Source organism: Anneissia japonica, unplaced genomic scaffold, assembly GCF_011630105.1.
Source record: "Anneissia japonica isolate Jap-2015-1 unplaced genomic scaffold, ASM1163010v1 scaffold287834_len5846547_cov211, whole genome shotgun sequence".
Classification (NCBI taxonomy): domain Eukaryota; kingdom Metazoa; phylum Echinodermata; class Crinoidea; order Comatulida; family Comatulidae; genus Anneissia; species Anneissia japonica.
This window is the reverse complement of record NW_022704992.1, coordinates 1,148,916-1,166,502: the sequence shown is the minus strand read 5'-3', so window position 1 is coordinate 1,166,502 and position 17,587 is coordinate 1,148,916. Positions and strand designations below refer to the sequence as shown.

At 34.8% G+C, this 17,587-nt stretch overlaps 2 protein-coding genes across 2 annotated transcripts in view; both read right to left on the bottom strand.

The window, feature by feature from the left end:
* Positions 1–10,982, bottom strand: part of LOC117104940 — a 13,242-nt gene extending 2,260 nt beyond the window's left edge. The window contains exons 1-5 of the mRNA XM_033245894.1: positions 10,780–10,982; positions 8,520–8,675; positions 7,729–7,843; positions 5,072–5,148; positions 4,568–4,698 (exon numbers count right to left, since the gene is read on the bottom strand). Coding sequence (XP_033101785.1) covers positions 4,568–4,698; positions 5,072–5,148; positions 7,729–7,843; positions 8,520–8,675; positions 10,780–10,940 — 640 coding nt within the window. The 5' untranslated portion in view covers positions 10,941–10,982. The remainder of the gene's footprint in view (positions 1–4,567; positions 4,699–5,071; positions 5,149–7,728; positions 7,844–8,519; positions 8,676–10,779) is intronic.
* Positions 10,983–13,418: 2,436 nt separating this feature from the next.
* The window catches only part of LOC117104939, a 17,431-nt gene continuing 13,262 nt past the window's right edge, over positions 13,419–17,587 (bottom strand). Inside the window, exons 6-7 of the mRNA XM_033245893.1 lie at positions 15,114–15,263; positions 13,419–14,749 (exon numbers count right to left, since the gene is read on the bottom strand). Coding sequence (XP_033101784.1) covers positions 14,424–14,749; positions 15,114–15,263 — 476 coding nt within the window. The 3' untranslated portion in view covers positions 13,419–14,423. The remainder of the gene's footprint in view (positions 14,750–15,113; positions 15,264–17,587) is intronic.

Below are 17,587 nucleotides of genomic sequence, written 5' to 3'. Positions count from 1 at the left end.
GTGGGCCACTAACTCACAAAATAAGGTGATTTTAGATGATATTTAACTACTTGCAAGTGATTTTTGGGGGGTGATTAGGGGGCATACAGGGTAAATGACAGGCAGTATACATCCACAAAAAAGTATGTCACAAACCAGGGTCTTAAATGTGATACTGCATGACTTTTGGTGCCAACATGATGTGATTAAACGGAATGGGCCAGGCCTGTCACATTATCCATGTCCCAAGCTAGTAACATTTTCAAATTACATTACCATCAAATTCCTTAATCAATTCCTGCGAGAGAATAAAGATATAACATTTTCACATAGAAAAATGTTATCCCGCAAGATGTTGCATAAACCAGACTAAGCTTTTGAACAATAGGTGTCAATCAAATTACATAAAAATATTTCTTTTTTAATTCAATAGCCACCAATGGGCTATTATCCACTATACAAGTAACAACAGGCCCGTAGCGTGGGACTTAAGGGGGTTACGTGTTATCAGTCTGTCTATGCCTCCAAGTTAAAATAATATGCCTTAATTACATCAGATATGTGGTGCAATTCTTGTATTTGGTAGTAAAGATTCACTCAAATTAGTTGAGAAACGAAACTTTGTTGTTTAGTCGCAATGTTCCGGACAAACACATTTTTTCCACCCAGTATTTATATTCTATAGCATGGGACAGATAAATTAAAAATCAAAATCACAAATTTTTGTCTTTTTTTTTAATAATTTGTTTTCTAATAACTGATGTGTACTGTTTTTATTGCATGGATTAATTTATACTAGAAGTCAATTTTCTTTTATACAGTAAATATACTCTTTAATTATTTTGTAGCACATACACTAGTTCTACAATGTTTGAATATAATATATTATGTAGAACATAAGCCAGTTTTAATACAGTAACTTGGTTGCATTACTGTTTAACAATACGCCAGACTGGTGCATGATGTACTGAGCTTTATCAGAATCAGAATCAAATATATTTTTTCTCAAAGAAGTTAATTGGTTTTGGTTTTTTTTTAAAGGATATAAAACACTGTCAGAGATTAATAGCAGTTCTTAAATTTGCTGCCCAAAGGAATTTTTCTTGATGGATATAAATATTGCAGAGATTAATAGCAGTTCTTAAACTTGATGCTCTTTAACGGAAATTATTTAACCAGTTTCCTTGCATTGGTGGCTCTTGATTGACCTAACATCTGTCAATGGCAATATGAGGGTACAGTATGCGGGTCATATCCAGATGGTGGATTTATCTGGTCAGATTTATTTAAAGAAATAATTTTTATATGAAAGGGTATCAAAATTATTTATAAATAAATTATCAACAATATCAGAATATACTGATTTAAAATGCATGTGTTGTCCATATTGGCCTACCATGATTTGAGTGTTTTTTATAATACTAAAATATAATTCACATTTTTTTTTTATTACTGGGGACAAAATAGCTTACGAGAATGTTCCACTATCTGCAGGAATTTTGGGTGTGTTGTTTTTTGGTGTGTGAATGTCAAAAACAAAATGGAGGCTGCATAAAGAAAGATGAGAAAGGGATAACCGAAAGGTCCACTGATTAATCTCAGATAATAAAGTATAATACATACTCCAAGTATTGAAATGCACGCCATCGTGTTGGGATTCAATATTTCGACATTAATTATGTCATCATCAGAAAGGGATAATTTATACTATTTACTACAAAAAGCTAGATAAAACAGCTTTCAATATATGCTAAATTTTATGAAATTCTCAATTGTGTTGACTGAGCCTGTTTGCTTCGCTGAAGATTAAGAGAATTAAATGGATAATTGATGTACTAAGCAGTAAACAAATTCTATAACTATACTGTATATGAGTATATGATTACTTACATTAGTGATTTATATATTACTGTATATATTGTTAGCACTTGTAACAATGCCAGTGGAACCTAATTTCTGGGGTTTTCAGACAATAAAATTATCTTGAATCTTGAATCATGATGCTCTGTTAATATTATTCTCTTTCAATCTTGTAGAATTTTTGTAAAGTTTGATAAATGGCCTTGACCTATAATGCTAGTCTCATTTATCATCTGCAGCCATCTAAAATTCATATGAAAGGTCAAACTGTATTATTTGTAAAATTATGGCATGTATATTTTTTATCATTTACCTTTCATTAAGATACATTGAATATATGTTGAACAAAACTAATCCTCTATCATTGTTTTAAAATTTTATTTTATATTCATTTTATTATATATATATTTTTATTTATTAATTTATTCAGTGTTTAAGTTACACTGTATATATGTTTCCCTTCACTGTACAACTTACTATAATACTGAAAGTGCCTACAGAATTAAGAACAATTAAATAAATTAAGAATTATGTAAACCAATTGGTATGGTATAGATGGTTATTCTAAGTAATTAAATTTTTTACACCTACTACAGTATTTCCACTCCACTATCTCATATAATATTTTGTACTATTTGTTCACACTACAGCAATTTTCATTTAAAAAAAGTAATGTTCTTTAAAAAAGATTAATATAGATTTTGGAAAAAAATACTCTACAGAGCCTTGTATTACTTGATAATGACAAAAAAACTGAAACATCAAGGAAACAGTTGTTGGTACTTTTACTGCCTTATCAAAGCCTTTGATGCCATAAATCTAACATCCTTATTTGTAAACTTGAAAAATCCCGAATCAGAAGCCTTCCTCTCTAATTAATTTATCTTGTATAACTTATGTCTACCATTTGTCTTTAATTTACATTAACAACATCACCAAATACTGTAAATTATTCAGATTTTAATCGCAGATAATACAAATATATTTAAGTTAAATTAATTAATTTTATCTATTTGTTGGATTGGATTGGATTTATTCAGTGTAAACACCAAGGATAGCCCACAAAAATCTAGAAGAAGACTTATTTCCAGTGGGGTCCTTGTGGTGGTGATTGGGCAGTACACCAGCAGACAATCCCCTACTCTTTTCCAAAGCGTGTATTGCGTTCTTTAACGTGCACATGGGCCATAAATGCACACGGGACCAACAGCTTAAATGTCTCATCCGAAAGACGGTGCGCTATATAACTTGTATTTCAGCCCTCTAGCTGAAACACAAGGAGAAGCAGCGATGGGAATTGAATCGGGGACCTAGAGAATTCCACGGTTCAGCACACACACAGAGGCTAGCACCAGATTAGCCGACTGAGCTAGGCTGCTCTTCCTCTCCTGTTTTCCATTCTGTAAGTGTCAGACTACTACATGCTGTTGAATGTTATTAGAAACAAAATAAAATCTAAAAAAACTAATTTCAAAAATATATTGATAGTTAAATTTTGAACATTTATTGGCCTATTAAAATGATTATTATTCTACGCAGGGCCGTCAGAAATAACCCTACACCCAGCAAGATAGGCTCTAGACCCTAGAGCAATATGATTCAATGGCGAAGTATGCAATGCTTAGGGGTCTTGGCGAGGTTGGGTGGCAGAACAAAAGAGGCATCTGTAGTTTTTTAAGTATTTAGATGTCTAAATTAAACAAATATAGTTGTCCAATATATGACTTTTTTTCATATTGGAGCCCGGTGCTCCAAGGCATATAGAGCCAATGTTGGACACCATGCATTCAATAATAAACATAATAAACTTCATAACATATATTCCTGTTTATTTTGCCTTGAATGTATTGGTTGGAAAAGCTTCACAGTTGGCTTTGGCTAACTGGTTTCTCATGGGCTGTGCCAGTTGTTTTTAGCGAATATTTTCTTTTTCCTTGTATAAAAATATCATTTGCATTATTATTATTTGAATTGTATTGTATGGCCAGACTATAATTTAAAAAAATAAAAATGCAAACATATGCTTGAAATTAAATTTTCTCATCTGTCTCTCCTTACCCATATCCCTCCCCACAACACTACTGATTCTATGTATTTGATTAACTATATCTTGGAATAACTACCTTTAAGGTACTTTTAGAGTTATGATAGTATTAGCAGTAGTATTTTAATAACATCCTTGCTGACGTGTTCTTGTGTTTTCCCATACTACGTAATTTCTAATCTGTAACATGATTTCTATGGAAATGAAATGTTAATTGGTACTAGACAGGGAAATTCCATGGGAAACTTTAAGAGATACAAAATCTGCTCAAGTAGTCATCAAGATTGTGTAGCACTAGATTTCTGTAGACAAGCTAATAAACATAAAAATAGAATTGAATAATCAGCTCTGGCTAATACAGTATGCGTAACTATATAATGAATATGAATTGCTCCTCAATCATCTCCCAGGGCTTTAGTAATACAGTAATAACTGTAATACAGTAGGAGTAAATATTTTTTCTTAAATGATAAATTAAAAAATCCACAATTGTAGATTCGAACACAAATATTTTGTTGGCGTTGTGAAGTCAGATGACCAAATCCAGGGTAGCACTACGCGGCCAGGTACCTAGCACCCATGATATATACCTAGAAGCAATGTCATCGAGTCAAAAATTATTAATATTTGATATGTTTATATAACCAAGTCGGAAGAAAAATTTTTAATTAAGAAAATTGTTACCTGATATTTGAAAGATGGTTGGTATGAAATGTTGGTAGAGGTCCAGGAGCGGCGAGTCCAATGGCCCTGAGGTACAAACTGATGCCCCCAGCATGCACTTGATGTTGGTATGTGGCAGCCTTTCAGCATTCCTGTAACAAGCAAAATGATCTATAATAAGACCCAATTTCTAAGAAATAAATGCTACCTACTAGTGTCAATATACAACTACATTTCAGGAGAAAATTAATTGGAAAAATCTGAAGGTTTCCAAACTTGGACTGCTAATCAATGGTGGAGTGCCACTGTGGCTTGGTGTTCATCTACATTACCAATCCCAAAATCTGGGTTCAATCCTGGAAAAACTCTTAATAGTTTTCTCACAACTAAAAGCAAATGCTATACTCTTATATAATGGATACATACATACATCACAAATGTATCGGTTGCTATTACATTAAACCAAAATATACAATTATAATTTTATCTTAAATCTATTTGTTAATTTTTTTAAAAAGCACTTACATTTTAGACTGCACGAAAGAAATGGCATCTAGGAGATAAGCACATGTTTCTGAAACTATCTGAATTTTGTCAGCAGCCTGAAAATAAACATAATTAATATTAGGGGGGTCATCCATTTGTGTCATTTTCACAAAAGTACAAAACATCATCAGTAATAACAGTACTGATTTCATTTTTTATGTAATGCATATACAGTTGAACTTGTCTAAGTCGAATTCAAAATGCCATTGAAAAATTGTTCAACTTAAATAGAATTCCACTTACAGATTGTTAATTAATGGAAAACACAACAGTTTGGCATGTAAAATAAGATCAAATTATTCGAGTAAGGCAAAGTCGAGTTGGGCAAGTTTAACTATACATACATGCATACTTTGAAATGAAAACACAAAAATACACTACAAAGAAAATATAATCATTTATTTCTGAGACAATTTGTTAATCTGCTTTGTGTTTTTTGTATTACCATTTTTTCAGTTTGATACCTTTTTTTTTTTAAAGACAACCATAAAATTGATAACAATGTCATAAGTAATCCACAAAATAATCAACATTAATTTATGCTCATCGTGTACGTATGCTGCATAATAAATATTAACAGTCTACTTTGTTTATGATCAGTATGCTTCAAGAGTCTACAAGTCACATGTTAAATTGGATTTTTTTTGTATGTTTTATTTTTATGCATCCTCAAGGTGGTTTCTTTTGCTAAAGACTTCATGAATACACCTTTTTTTAAAGCAGTAAAATTTTGCTAGGGCTCGGTGGTGTTATTTTTTTGCTGACTTCTTTCAGCCTCAAAATGTTCTTAATTTGTTCTTATTTTACACACTTTTCAAAGATAGGAAATTGTTATTTACAGCAATGTTATTACTACTGTATTATAGTATAGAGGGTATTACATAGTCACTCTTACTGCATCCAAGGTATAGATAAGATTTGTTGGTTTTTCTATTAAAATTTTAAAACAATAAAAACAACTTTTGACATTTTAACTCAGTCTCAATTTTGTCTTATTTTGTTCTTATTCTTTAAGCAGTTTCAGCCTCATTGTGCAGTATATTTTAAAACAATTGTTTGCCCTGTGTACTTCAAGTTCATTGCACAGAAATAGTCAACACACTCATCAATCAAACCTCACTGATCAAAGATGCCAAAAAACATTGATTTAGAGGAACAGTCCTTATTTACATCCTTTTTGTGAGCCAGCATTTATATTGCATGGATAGAGCGAACACCCTGAACTAATAGCATTATCATTGGCTGAGATGCAGTACATGCATGTACCGAATACACGCAAGTATACAATAATATAGAATAGTGGTCTTTGTGTGGTTCAGTTCAGTATGTAAACATATAACCAAGAATGCGCATTTTGTAAAATTTGCACTGAAGTAAAAAAGTTACTCCACCCGCTTATATCTACAGTAGAATGGCGCTTCAATTTTATAGAGTACTTGTCTGTATGTTTTCGTTCACTCCAGTATGCATTTCCTTCAAACAATTCCATTTTGAAGATTTTACAAATTTGGATAAGTGTTAGGTTTGCGTGTACAAAATGTGCTGTCTTTCGTCAGTATCACACATACAGTAGCTTCATGACCATAATAAAATGTTGTAAAAGTAAATGAAATAAGAGCATTGTCCAATTCAAACCTGGCTGTTGGTCTTTAAAAATAACAAAATGACTCCAGGGGTATGATGTTGTATTTCATGTCAATAGTTTTATTAGGGTTACTAGAGGTCAATGTTGATAAGTTCCTAAAACAATGTCAAGGCTCACTTGATGTGCACTATATATCATAACAACCACAGGAGCATTTACTATAAAAACCACTTCACCATATCATAACAAACTTTAAGGAATGTTTTTATAAACACTCTACCATAGTGAATCATAAATTTAAGGGAGCATTTACTCAAAAAACATAATGTATCATAATAACGAAGTTTTAAGGGAGCAGCTACTCTACTGTATTATATAAAAGTTTAAGAAAACATATTAGGCCTACTTTAAAAACAACTGCACCATACTGTATCAAAACAAAGTTTAAGAAGACATTTACTTTAAAAACCACTCTGCCATACTGTATCATGACAAGCTACAAGAGAATACATACTGCATCATTACACATTTTAAATTTTGTTAAAACATTAATTCCAAGTCAATTTTAAACAACCAAAACAGCTGATGTGGGTATAAATTCAGTAGCACCTCTGAAGAAAAAAAATTAGTGGCTCCAGGGACCATAAAATGGATGTGCTGTACTCTAATAATAATTAATAATGGATGAAAGCTGCACTCAATTTTCTATCTTGGCCTAGCCCAGGCCAGGGACAACAAAAAAATGTCTCTCTAGAGATGTTGCAATGTATCAGAAGAAATTTTTCTGTTAGTCAAGCAAGAGAGCCCTCTTACATGATTGGCCAGTCTACTCTGTATGTCATCAAATATTCTTTACTTTTAGCATGAGTTGAGCTGTTAAGTTACAAACACTTCAATTTATTTAATTTTACTGCAATTTATTTCATAATCATTATATTATTCTTTAGAATTGTATCTGAAATTATGAAGAAAATTACTCTAGATAGAAGGTATACCTGTGTTAATATAGTAGGTCTTGTTTATGTAGCAAGTTGGCATCAACCTAATGTACCTTTGGTTGGTTTGAATAGTAGTCCAATTTGTCAACCAGGATAACATGCGGCAAGGATGAATTAGTATGAATGGACGACAGGTATTTTAACAAGGACAGCCGATCATGTAGATACCTTGAAGAAATAATAAACCACACTTTACAGTATTCGTTTATAAACAACGATCACAGAGGGCGCTACATATCATGAGTACATTGACAGTGATAATGATGTTAAGAATGAGTAACTATTGTTATTGAACCCAGATAGCAAGTTAAATTTATTAAACTATAGAGGGCAGCATTTGTTATGTTTTTAAGGTCACGTCAGAAGACATGGGGGTGTGTTGGGCTGGATATCGGGTTATTGTTGAAACCCAGGCGAAAGACAATAAATTGAATTTATTCAAATTACGTCTAGTTTCCAAAACAACGATGAGGCATGATACTGATGATGATGATAATGATGTACAAGGCGAGTCGAATGGCCGAGCGGGTAAGGCAGGGACGCCGCAACCTACAGCCATAATATCGGCGCTGGTTCGAACGGCACGTTCGCCTATGGTTCCGAAGGTGGAACAAGTCTTCTCAGATAAGGACTATAAACCGTAGGCCCAGTGTACACAACTGACTCATGTGCACTTTTAAAGTACCCAGTACATCTTTTGAGATGATTAGGTTATCCCGGTGTACGGGTCCATACAGCCCTGTATGATGGAATTACCACTTTGAAGAGTGATTAAGTTCACTGTTTGGCATATCCTTGGCTCTAAAGTGCCTAAAGCTGAATAAATAAATTAAATAAAACTTACATTATATGTACTTGTTTCATGACTTCATGATCAGGTTGTCTGGCACCCTCTATCAGAAGTGGCATTGTTTCTAACTTGTTTGGTGTGATAAATGTAACATTTGCCCCTTCCAAAGCGCAACTTAGAGCGCACTGGAACAGCAATGCTGATTGGCCGCTACATAGAAGGAAAACACATAAAATTGAATAATAACCAATGGAATATGAATAGTCACATATCTAAAATAAAAACAACCTACTACAATCAGGCCCACGAGATGGTCGGGCTCAGGGCGATCTGGCCCATTTCCAGATGATAGGGCCCAGCTAGTGTGGACGATCGGGCCAATGCCAAGATGATTGGGTCCACCTAGTGGAGACTATCAGGCCAACTTTCATTCTGATTCAATATTGTGTTCTAAATTTATTATTTTAAGAATCTTAATTAAAATTATCATGCATTTATTTTAATATTATTTTGATATATATAGGATGATTTTTTTTTTTTTAATCAATCATTCATGAAATGATCGGGCACACAATATGATCAGATGATCTGGCACATTTCCAGACGATCGGGCCATTTGAAATTGGGCCCGACCATTGTGAAAATGTGCCAGATCGTCCAAAGTCTAATCATCTTTGGGCCCGATCATCTGTGATTCCTACTATGCCGAGTTGTAGACTTGCCATGATACCCCAGTCACCTGGTGTATAAATTACACTAGGCTTAGCCTAGTACTGTAGTATCAAGTTTACAAATATCTGTGAATCATGATGGCCGTTTCTATATAGGTTTCCATATAGATTTTCCAAGCAAATTTTAGCTAGATTTTGAGGTACCATCCGCACAATTAAAAATAATTTACAGTATGGGGCCTAGGCCAAGCCTAGATAGGAGTAATGTGGATCGAGCATTAAACTTAATCATTTTTATTAATACACAGTGTCAGCCTAATTACACCTTGGCATACATAGGCCTACTCTACCCATACCATACTATAGGCCGAATTTCCCTATAGGCCTAGGCCTATAGCCTTGATATAGGCCTAGGGTACCATCTCGTAGGACCGAGTTAATATAAATAGTAGAGTAGGCCTAGCCTAGGGCCCTAGCTAGCTAGGGCTCTAGACCTATTTACAGGCCCAGCCATGCTACAGGGTGCAGGTCAACTCGGCCACAAGTCAACTCGGCCACAAGTCAACTCGGCCACAAAAAGTTTGGCTACAGCCAACTCCGCCACAAGTCAACTCGGCCACAAGTTATTTAATGTTAATCTCAGTTTTTGCATCCTTTTTCTTCAATATATGATTGAAATAAAGTACACAGTATATTTTAGTAAAACAGGACCACCACACTACCAAAAGAGATTTGAATGCTATTGCCTATGAATTAAAAAGAGTTATTTATTAATGTGTTCGTCTTCTGTTTACTCACAACATTCTACTTCAACAATAATATTAAACAATAACGACAATAAATTAGTAATATTTACTTTAATAATACTACTTAGTCATTATGATGATAATAAAGGTGATAACAACAACAACATTAATAGTAATATTTATTTTAACAATACTAATACTAATAGTAATAATAACTAGTATGGTAATAATGATATTTAAATATCAATTTTAATAACTAATTAGTGATAATAACGATATTAAAGGTGATAATAGCAATAATACAACAATAATAAATTAAAGATAATGTTTATTTTTATAATAATAGTAATACTAATTAGTAATAATTATAATAATGATACTTATAATACTAGGCCTACTTAGTAATAATAGGGTAATAATATTGATAATAAAGGTGACAACATCATTATTAATAATATGAGAAAAATACCAATAAAACACCAATAACAATAACTTTTTTAATTACTATTATAAAATAATAATACTAAGACTAATAAATAATAATAATAATAATAAATCGAAAATTATTTATTTATTTATATGGTACTGTAATAAAAATTGACTTGTGGCCAAGTTGACTTGTGGCCGAGTTGGATCGAATTCATGCTACGCAGCTACATACTACTAAAAGTACTAGGCCTAGTTAGGCTAGACTAGGCTTGGTTGGGCCAGGACTAGCCTAGCCTTACTAGAGGCCCTGGCGGTGTAGCCTAGGGCATTGGCCTCATGCCTGGACCTTAAGCCTAGCCTAGGGGCAGGGACGAGGCCTAGCCTATAGGCCTAGCTAGTCTACGCCTAGCCTAGCCTATAGACTAGTCTACTCTAGGCCTAGGGCCTAGGCTTTGTAGAGTCAATCACCTTTCTGTTTCACCTATTATAAGGCATCGGTCACTTGCATTAACATTATTTATACCAAATACTTCTTTAGCATCATCAATCTGAGCAGCTGAACATTTTAAATCATTTGAATTATCAATCTTGACGACATTAGGGAAGACTTTTTTTAAGAAATCCGCCATTCCGCGAACATTTCGTAAATGATGAACAATTACCAATAGAGGGCGCTATTGAAGCAAAGAGAAAACTTTTTTTTACAAATTTTTGGATTCGATGTGAATGCACCCTATTAGGCCTATAAAAAGGTAAAGAGGTTTCTATTTCTACAGTAAATTATCTTTGTCCTATGAATGATGATCACAGTCAAATTGTGAGTTCAATACTGTTTTAAATCAATGCAAGCCTATGTCAATGTCAATGTTATGCCTATGTTAATACTGTACATTTTTTTCAAGACGTTTTAAAAGATCCAGCAGAGACTCATTATGCGCAATAAAACTTGAATTTGAAGGATTGGTAAAACGCGTGCGCATCTCAATTTTCATACAGAATATGCTTTGCTGTGGCCCGTGCTGTTGTCGTGCTCTTTTCTGATTGAATTTTTTTCCCAATACCGGATAGCAAAAGGATTGCTTCCTTCATTAACGTAAAACGTAACGGGCCAGTTGCGTTTCAGATCCTGCGTGTGTATTGTGCAGTGATCATGTACATGGACCGCAGACATATCCTCCACCTCCATAGTCATTTGGAATAATCGCCTCCCTGGAATAAAGCCCAAAATGACTTTAAACAAAACTAATAAAAGCAACATCATTCTCAAGACACTCTATTAACATACCCTACAATTACAATATGTTCTGACCTGTGATGAAGAAGTCTACACATTTGATGGTAATTGTGTTTGTAGTTCCACATTTAGACCTAAAGTAAAATTAAGAGGCATTTATTTAAGTACATATACGTATACATTTTCAGCAGAAAAAATATAAACGCCTCCAACGAATAAACACCACTCTCCTCAAAAACCATTCTCCCCGAGTCGTCTAGTCGAATAATACAATTTTGTAGCTTACAGGTAGCATAAAGTACGATTCTTGTAAAAATGTACAGACTAGACAACCCTTAGATTCAATCTTTTAAATTTATTTATAAAAAGGAGCTATTACAGGCCTGCAGTATATATCATCAAATCTGGCTTTATTTATCCAACAAACAACGATTTAAATTTCCTGCTGATATGTCTGCAGATCTACTGTAACTATATGTAACTCAATCACATTAATGCCTACTATTTTGTGTAAATGTGCCTGTACGATCCTCTTTTCATAGCGATTATGATTGCGACGTACTTGTAATGAACAAGTTTTACAACTTAGTCTTTGAAATTTACCTGTCCAGCGTCCGTAAAGCGAATGTTTTCGACTTATTGTGCATGTCGGTAGTAAATAAAAACCGTGTTTTCCCCTTGCTCCAATTCCATGGCTATTTCCCCAGACTTCATATCTCAGCGGTATGGTTATACATATATAGCTGTAATATAATAAGCAATGAAAAAAAAAGCAATAAAAAGCGGTCAATGTTCTAGTTCACCCCTCTTCGGGGAAATGCTTAAATTCTGAAGACACCAATTATAAGAAAGTAGAAATAATTCAGCGTAATCAACGTAGCAAACTATACATTTATTTACAATCCATTACCAGGTGGGCGTATGAAAACACAGATATGATCTAATCTACACACTTATAGGCATTAAGTATTAACATTATGCAACTCTAGCGGACTCGCGAGTAGAGCAAAACATCCAAGCGATAAGAACATTCGTTGATTTACTTACAGACGCGCGCACAAATATACTCAAAAATATGTTCAATTTCATTATTGTTGTCGAAAAACAATAATCAACTATTTGTTTATCATAAATTGATATTATTATTATTAGCTTTTTTCATCAAATCGAATAATACTTGGCATTCAATAAGAAAGTTTATTGACAAATTGTGATTATTATAGCTTCTACAATTCTCAAAAACAAGTCAAAATCGTAAATCAGGTTATGTGACATCATCAATGAATAAAAGGAATGTATCGCTCTCTTCTGATTTTAAGGCACGGGATCGAGTGTGGTTAAGTGTACTAAGGCCTATCGGCAGTTCTGTGTGTTTACATCACTTGTGTGTTTTGGGTTGGCAATTCTGCCTTTAAAATGTCGATGTAATTAGCTTCGTTGCAGCATGATTAAATGATAAGACCAAAAAAAAAATGGTTTGCCCTCCTCCACCCGCCCTTAACTAACTGAAAAATAGCTTTTTTTTAAGCTTTTTTCTCTACAAATTAAAAAAATGTGAGTGAATTTTTGCCAGATGCCCTACAAATTAGTCTAAAATTGTTGTTTGATGTAAGGTATTGCCATTCTAGGCCTCTGTGGGCTATTTTTATTCCATCTAATGAGTAGGCCTATCTTTAAAAAAAAAAGAGAGGGAAAAAAAACAACTTTTTCCACCCGCCCCTTTTAATCATTTTAAAAAAAGAAGGGCAAACAAACAATTTATTTTTTAGGCATAAGCATTGTTTACACTAGAGAAATTAAATTGCGTTGGCGCAAAGGCAATCGACGTTCATAAAATTACGCCTCTGAAACATAAAGCTCTGTCCAGACCATCGGCAAGATCATGTGACATGCCTAAATGTTCATGATGACATCACATCATGACCATATATAGGCACACCATGACTAAATATGGGCATACAACAGTTGCATGGTCAAATAAAATGTTATATCTTGATTGACAGAGCTTAAAGCTTGGTTGACGCATAGTTTACGCTAGAGCAAATTTCGGGCAAACGCAAGAGTAACGCAACAGGCGCGTAGCTTTGCTCGCGTTTTCTTCCGGTACGTCAAAATGTCTCTAGTATGAACCAAGGTTTACTTTAGTGTGAACGAAGCATTGTATACATTCGTTTTACGTGAACACATTGGCCTGTCATTAGAGCTAAATAGACCAATATTTTGGTACAACTGCAACTCCTGCATTAATCTAACGATATCAGTAAAACGAAACACTTTGTTCACGTTGTAGTTGATATTGTTTGTTTTGTTCAAGTTTTATTGCAAACTATTTAGGCCTATTATTATACAGCAGACTGTACTATTCAGCTAAATTAACTATACAGGCGTAATGTCTATATCCTAGATATATAGGCCTACGTTACACAAATTTACGAAATAGCAATACACTGATACAATAATAACAAAATGGAAATTAATTCGTAAACTTTAGTGTTCAAATATAAAAACTTTGAGATAATAATTGCTACTTTATTAAGTTTTATAATGAGAGAAAGGATACGGCGCCGAACTGATGTCGGCATAAGTCATGTATGCCTACGTGGAGATTGTGAAAGGCGACTTGGGAAAATTACAGATAAAAATTCAACCAATAAAATAATGAACTTCATGATATTCTTGGCGGTTGCATCACCGAATGATTGTTCGCAGACGGTAAACTTACACACAACTACCGTACTTCGATTCCACACGTACGTGCAATATTACCTGTGTAACGACGCGTGTTAATCTTTTTATTATCTCAGTGACATACCATTATAAGTTTTATAAATTATGAATCATTGATGATGCAACATCTAAAAGGGAACGCAATTATTGCTTATTCGTTATATCGACTGACTCCGGTTATCGTTAAAACTGGCGGTTCAATCGAAGGCCTAGGCGTTAACGCAGCGTGAGCAGTTAGGCTTCTGATTGGTCGTGGAGGTCTAGTTCGTGACGGTTGTGACGATACAGTCGAGTTTGTGTAAAGGTACACAGCGGATACTCCTGAGATCTCGCCAGCTGGTAGTGCGCAAGAAACAACTGCGAACGACACGGAGAATCCATAAGTGAACACCTTCTTGTTGGATCGCGGCATCTTCTCCATCATCACTTGATCAATACAAAAGAAAAACAGCAGTAAACCCAGCATAATGAATAAACCTGAAAGACAACAATGGGGCCAAAATGAATATTAGTATTATTACACGTGCACATGGTTACGTATAGCGTACGTATATTGAACACCCACATAATATTCCGTGTAGTAATGATCCAATCTGGGAGGGAAACTGAAGATGCTTCTCCGGGTTTTGCCAAAACAAACATTTTCATCCAAAAATAGGCCCATTCCAAAACTGTTCACCCCACCTTTCACATAATTCATCCGTTTTCCAAATCCAGATCACTTTAGATTAAAGTGTTTTGATTATAACTCGGATATATAAATGCAGTGATCTTTTTACATAGTTGAGTTAGTTTTGTAAACATTAGAAATGATACACCAAGTATTGCCATGAACGGCTACCTGATAAGATAAACGTCTTCCCAGCTATGAAAACCCAATGCCGACGACTTGAAGAGAAACTATCTGTCAGTCCATATGTTGCCATACTGCAACCAAGTATCGTTAAAAACAGACTTATGAGAAGAAGAATTGTCGTTTTCCATATTCCTCCTTGAAATAAAGAGACACATGTATCAATAAGAGCCAGGGCAGTATGCATTTTATCATTTTTTCTACACTATCCGAGGTTCAATATCTTCTTCATCTAGGCCTAGGTCTACAATTACTTCTTCGCCTACCTGGGCCATTCGATATTATTTTATACGAATACAAGGATAGTAATAATAAAAAGAATCGTCCTAATCTTATGCATTACAATGGCCTGTTACAAAGCTTTAGATGACAGCGATGCACCTGGCACGTCATCGAAAATTTAGTTTAGAGCGTATACGTAACGAAAGCGCACGAGATTCGTAATTTTAAAAGTAACTCAGTACACTAAATCAGTCCTCAAATTATATATCAATAAACTTGTGGTTTAAGCAGGATGACTTTCGTAATGAGACACTCTACTGACACCAATAAAGCACACAGTGAGTGCGTAATAAAAGGTGTGCGCGACAACTGGCCTGCTTGGGGCGGCACATTTTGTGTACCGTTACGGTTGAAATGTATCTCGTTTTCACTGTCGGTGTCATAGCTTGATTATATAGCAGTAGTTTCATCGAGACTTTGTCTATTAATAGTCGTGCATCTGGGTAGAAAAATAAGCGGTGATATGTTTAAGTTACTTATTAAATACTACCCATTAAAATCGGAAATAATGTCTAGCGATGACGGTCCCACGGGAAAGTAAACGATCGGAATGAGATTGCAGCGCACTAAAATTCATACGATAGAATTAAATAAGTTTGTTGAATCACAGATATCGTATATACAATGATCTGTGATTGAACGCATTGATATGCCTCACTATCGCGTGAAATACGACATGAATATAGTCATATTCTAAATTGCTTTTGATTATTGCGTGTCTGCGAAAGTAATAATGTAAACATAGCGCGTCCGTTATGGGAATAGTTTGATAGTTAGAAATAAGCCCCACCTTACACAACCAGACTGACCGTAACTCACAATAAGCGTAGACTAACGCGACATCACCTTATACCAAAAGTGTTAGGTAATACATTTTACAGAACATACGGTATAGTGCTACCCCGACTTGGAACAGTTAGAGCAACCGTCTCAAAAGCATGAACATCCTGCGAAAAAAAATAATCGTGCAATATTGCAGTTTGGGTACTGGCTTGGGATTATTTATTTCTTTTGATTTTTTAAACTAAAATACTTGATTATACAGCGGATAGACCTGAATGTTTTGCAATAAAATACACAACCGTCAACTTGATCTCTTCCTGTATCCCCGTGAAATGAACAATATGAATGTCTGATTGCCATTGGTTTGGCCACAAGCCTCCGAGACTGAAACATTAGAAACTGAGCAATCACACCATAGAGTCTATACATCCGCCCTGTACCTGAATACATTAGGCCTACCAACAACACGCAGGATGTGATGATGGGCAAAACTGCAGCATACACTCAATAAAATAATGGACTCACCCGTTGTATTCCTGAGGCCATGGAGGTTCTTGGGTGCCATAGCCTACCCTCACGAAAATAATGGAATCGCCCACCGTATTAAATTCAAATTCAAAATTGACCTTTTCTTCCAAACATTAAAAGGTTATTATTATGTACCATTCCACTAAATTTTATGATGATCCATTCATTAGTTTTTGTGCAATCTTGATAAGCAGACAGACAGAAAGACACCACGACAGACAGCTGCAGTGAATACATAACCTCCTTGGCGGAGGTACATAGGCCTATGCCTAAAGAGTCGGTAAAAGTGCAGCGAACTAAACGATTGTCAAAGTAGGCAATAATTTATCGACATTTCATGTTACCGAAACACAGGCCCGTAGCGTGTGGGGTTACGACGAACCGCCCAAAAACTGGAGAAGGTCCGCATTTAAAAACGAAAAGTTGATATTCGTAGATATATTTACAGTGTTCTCATACAATCCAAAAGTATTTCAAGTCGGAATTTCTTATAGCTTTCCCAGCTAACAATATTACCGGTACGTTATTGTATGGTTTCCAAAGGGTCCACTTTCCACTGAACGAACCTCTCACAAATTAAGTGACGTTACGGGCCTGAAACAGTACCGCCCTTTTGGACATAAAATCAAACCTAGCGGGCTCAATTTACGCTGAAAGAAGGGCAACAAACAGATGAAAACTTTTTGCACAATGAACTACCGGGCGGATGGCGGATGGCGGATGAACAGAGAGCAGAATGACCGTGTTCCTGTTCGTTTTTGGCTGTGAAAAATGCCAATTTCATATCTAAGAGATTCTGGACAGGTACAGATGTACCTTGTATGTGCTCCTTTAATTTCGAATTTATGGATACCATGCTTGACAATTAG